The sequence below is a fragment of the Phaseolus vulgaris genome, chromosome 11, assembly GCF_051622355.1.
Source record: "Phaseolus vulgaris cultivar YP4 chromosome 11, ASM5162235v1, whole genome shotgun sequence".
NCBI classification, from domain to species: Eukaryota; Viridiplantae; Streptophyta; class Magnoliopsida; order Fabales; family Fabaceae; genus Phaseolus; species Phaseolus vulgaris.
The window spans coordinates 23402926-23407417 of NC_143508.1; the positions used below are offsets into that span (position 1 = coordinate 23402926).

The 4492-nt window shown below is 50.0% G+C and overlaps 1 protein-coding gene across 1 annotated transcript; it reads left to right on the forward strand.

The window, feature by feature from the left end:
- Positions 1-3188: 3188 nt before the first annotated feature.
- Positions 3189-4112, forward strand: LOC137838226 (uncharacterized). The gene has a single exon (XM_068647483.2). It carries the CDS (start codon positions 3189-3191, stop codon positions 4110-4112), a length of 924 nt encoding a protein of 307 aa, XP_068503584.2.
- The last annotated feature ends 380 nt before the right edge of the window (positions 4113-4492 follow it).

The window sequence follows — 4492 nt, forward strand, 5'->3', positions numbered from 1 at the left end:
GACCGAGCCAAATCAGCTCGTGTTGCAGAATCCATTTTAGAATCTGCACCAAAGAGACAAACATAGTGGAGGTCAGGCACAAGCTAAAAGTTGAAACACAAATGAGCATATAAATCATGCATCAAACAAATATCCGGCAGAAGCAGGGAATAGAAGGTTATGGAGGGCAGCTCTCATACTTATGTATTGTGCTAGAGCTTCGGCATTGAACTCTAAACTTATCAGGGTGGCGGTGTCAAAGCCCCCCACGCTAGTCAAAATTTGACAAGCCTCTCGATCGCTCGAGGGCAATTCGTCCAGCGACTTGGGCTTCACGGTCTTTACCTCCTTCACCCAGTACAGAGGAAAGTCGTCGAGGGCGGAGGGGTCGTAGTCGGAGCAGCAAACCTTGAAGAATTTGCCTTTCCACCCCTTGAAGGATTGCTGGAATAGAGTCAGCAGGACACCCTTCCAGGGATATTGTTGAGACTCACCCAAAGGCTCTTCCCCTGTTTCTTCACTTCGAAGAAATGCAGGAAGATGTCGACAGAGGGTGCACACCCGAAGAACCCGCACAATACGACAAAGGCCTTGACAAAGGCCCAGCCGTTGGGGTGCAGTTGGGCTGGGGCAATGTTGATTTTCGTTAGCAATTCCCTCTCATACCTGGAGAAGGGCAAGCGCATCCCTATACGTTTAAAGACCACTTGATAGAAGTAGAAGAAGGGGACCCCGTTGTTGGCCCGCTCATCCCCGCACACGGGCTCCCTTAAGGTTCAAGGGAGCACTGCGATGTCGTCATCATGCCTTTTTGCGAATGCACGATGATCGTAGGTGCTTGGCTCTCCTACATGATCCCTCCAAGCTCTCGTAGAGACCAAGCTCGAGTGCTCGTCAAGCAGTTTGACTGGAGCCCATGGGTAAAGGGCCCTATGGTTGACTCTTGGGGGTGGAGGGTTGGTCGTCATTTTGGTATGTGCCATTGATGAAGAAATTGAAGAATGAAGAAGAGAAAAGGGTTTAGCAAGTAAGGTAAGGAAGAAAAAGGTTTAGCAAGTAAGGTAAGGAAGAAAAGGGGAGAGAAACCCTAAGAAAGCCCCTACCCACGAGAAGTCCAAGGAGGAAGGAACAGGGAAATGGAAAAGGGCATACGGGAGATGCAAAATCATAAACAGACCCAGGCAGATACGAGATTAATGCAGTAATGGGCAAGAATAAGCAGAGAAGAAAAATCATACCTTTGAGTGTTTGGTTGGTAAAAAGAGAGAACGCGTAGGGAGAAAGCAGAAATCGCAGAGAAGACTGTGAGAAGATGAACAGTGCAAGGAAATACGAAGGGTGATGAAACAGTGACTCGAGCGCGCGTTTTCAAAAGTTATAACGTTAACTCAAGAAGCGCTAACGAAGCGCACCCTCAGCCGCTGGATCGCACCACGTGTCGAAGGATTAAGCGCTAACTTGAAGCGAAAAGAGCACCAAGCGTTGACCGTGCGATTGAGCCATGTGTGACGAGATTAGAGCAAGACCCAAAGCGTCACCTTTCTCGCTCAAAGAGTGTCACATCATCAGAGCACTCGAAGGTACGTCACATTAGCCGTATAGAGAATGTCACGTCAGTTGAGAATGTCAAGTCAACTGATCAGAGAATGACACGTCATCAGAATACCACGTGGACAATAGGGCAAGGGCTTAGTCTTTTTGCTGAAAACAAGTTATCAGCTCAAAACTGGGGGGCTTGTGTATCGTCCCATCCCCGGGCGTTGACCAAAAGTCAAAGTCAAAGTCAACACATAGTGGGATCGCTCGAGGGCCCCACAGAAGGGAAAGGAAGTCAACAGGTTGACCGCTTGGGGCATCGCCAGGTAAAGGCGTCGCCAAGATAAGACAATAGCTGAGTCAAGACATTAGAAGGAGGGCTCGGGCCTCCTTGACAGCTCAGAATGGCGACAAAGAGAATGAAAAAGGTGGCTTCAAGGCCACGATCCTAGTACTAGTAGGGAGTAACCTAACTCGTGAAGTACCCACGCCACCGCTGGGAAACCCTAGGACAGATACGACCCACGAGAGGGCCACGCCCAAGGGAGAACCACGTGCATGGTACGAGAGAAAGGTAGATACACTCCCAAGGTGAGTGACTAGAAGTTGGGGCGCATGAGTTGGCACCCAAAAAGTCACCCCCTTGCGCCTAGTGCACTTCGAGAAAGGAGGGTTTGCACGATGGATTAACCCTAAGTTGGGTTATGGCGCTGTAGGGCCCTCCACGAAGATTCGCGATCAAGTCAGAAGAACACGTGGAAATAAGCGCTGAAAACATCAAGGCTTTCCTAAAAGTTCGCTAAGGTACGCGTTAATTCAGTTAAGATTCGAACGTTCCAAGGAATATTTTTGTACGCTTTCAATGCGCTTTAACGCGCTTTAAATGTAGAAGTTGTATAAAAGGGGGCCTTGGGACATTTGAAAGGAATCCGAGTTTTGACCTAATTCTCGTAGCGTTACACAGAGCACAAACCCTAGTTGTCTTAGCTGCGCACCCACTGTGTGCACAAAGCGATTAGGGCAGCACAACTTTGGTCATTGAGTATATTTTTCGACCACCCTCAGAGCATTCAGTCACAGTGTCCTACCCGACGGTGCGTCACCTTTGATGTTTCTCGCTAGCTGACTTGATCGTCAGAGTGCAAACGGCCGCGAGGGCGCCCCTTTATTCACTTCTTTTCAGGTACTCAGAGACAGAGCAGAACGAAGGTGCCCTAGCTCGTGAGGACAAGCCACGCATAAAGACGACCCAGATCAACCGGCGGGAACAATTCTCTACACCATTCTCACAGGCGATCCTAGAGACAGCACTCCCCAACACATTCACGGGGCCCAAAGTAACCTTCACAGGGATGGAGGACCCTGAGGCGCACCTCACTGCATTCCACACACAGATGATGCGGGTAGGCAGTTCTGATGCCGTAAGGTGCAAGCTCTTTATGAGCACTTTGACTGGGATGGCCATGGATTGGTGCATCAGCCTCCCAGAGGGTCACATCATGTCTTTCACACAGCTCTCGCGGCTATTCAGAGAGCAGTATCTAGCCAAGAGGGCCCCACCCCTAGTTTCATACGACCTATTCGACGTGAAGCAGTATCAAGGTGAGACCCTGAAAGAGTACGTAAGTCGCTTCAGGGCGCAGGTGGTGAAGGTGGGTACCACAAACGAACCCATGATCGTGTACGCATTCAGGAAAGGGGTGTGTCCTGGGTCTTTCAGCAAGTCACTCTATCGCAGCCGCCCCAAGACTTTTGCTGAAGTAAGGCGTCGGGCGGTAGAACATATTGCCTCTAAGGGTGAGGCATACGAGAAGTGCACAATTGCTTCACCCACACGCCCAAAAGCGCAAATTCGCACACAACCTGCTAGGGTCCATGAAGCCTCCACAGAAAGAAAGAACCAAGACAAGAAGAGCACCTACGAGGCAAGGAAGACCCAGCCTAGGGGTCGAGTAGAAGGAAGGAGAGAGGGAAATAGACCTCTAAGGCACAATTTTTTGGTGGAACTTAAAGATCTCATCGTTGTGCCCAACATAGCTGACAGGTTGAGGCCACCGATGAAGTCTGACAAAGTGCTGGGACCTCACAAAGAATCATGGTGCGAATTTCACGAAGCGTTTGGGCACCATATAAACAACTGCTTAGCGCTGGGCTATCAGTTGGATGAGCTTGTGAAGAATGGTTTCCTAAAAGATTATCTCGCTGGGTCTACTACAACCACAGCCACGGCGACACCAGAGGAAGGTCAAGCGCACGAAATGCCGACTCACGGAGAAGTACACACCATTTCTGGCGGCTTTTCTGGAGGAGGACCCACCGCCTCTCAACGTAAGAAATATGTGAGGTCAGTAAGTTCAGTTGCTGAGGAATTTCCGGATGACCCATGGGAGTCAGACCTCGTTTTCACAAGGGCTGACCTGCGGGATGTCATCCCACACGATAATGACCTCGTGGTCATTTCAATAGTCACAGCGGGAAGAAAGGTACATAGGGTTCTCGTCGACCAGGGCAGTTCTGCAGACGTCATGTTTTGGTTGACCTTCAACAACCGACCTGCTGAGACCCTATACTGGATGCTTGTATGGGTTTGCAGATAACCCAGTGGAGGTACGTGGTTACCTGGAACTGAGGACGAAGTTCACTAATGGAGCGGCGTCGCGCACCGAGAGGATCCGGTACTTGGTGGTTAACGCCAACTCAGCCTACAACATCTTGTTAGGCAGACCTGCCTTGAACAGATGAAAGGCAGTGTCCTCCACACGCCACATGAAGATGAAGCTACCAGATCTTACTGGAAAAGTAATCGTAATCAAGTCAGATCAGGAAGAGGCCCGTAAGTGCTATGAAAATAGCCTGAAGACGAAGAGAGGCGTGATCATGGTGATAGAACGACCACCAGTTTCAGATTTGCAAGTAGAGTTAGAACTAGTGCAAGAGGCGACGCCCGCAAAGTCCACGCCTGTCGAGGCCATACTTG

What these genes read in the sequence shown, in the direction of transcription:
- LOC137838226 (XM_068647483.2), top strand. Translation starts at nt 3,189, where the DNA reads ATGATCGTGTACGCATTCAGGAAAGGGGTGTGTCCTGGGTCTTTCAGC.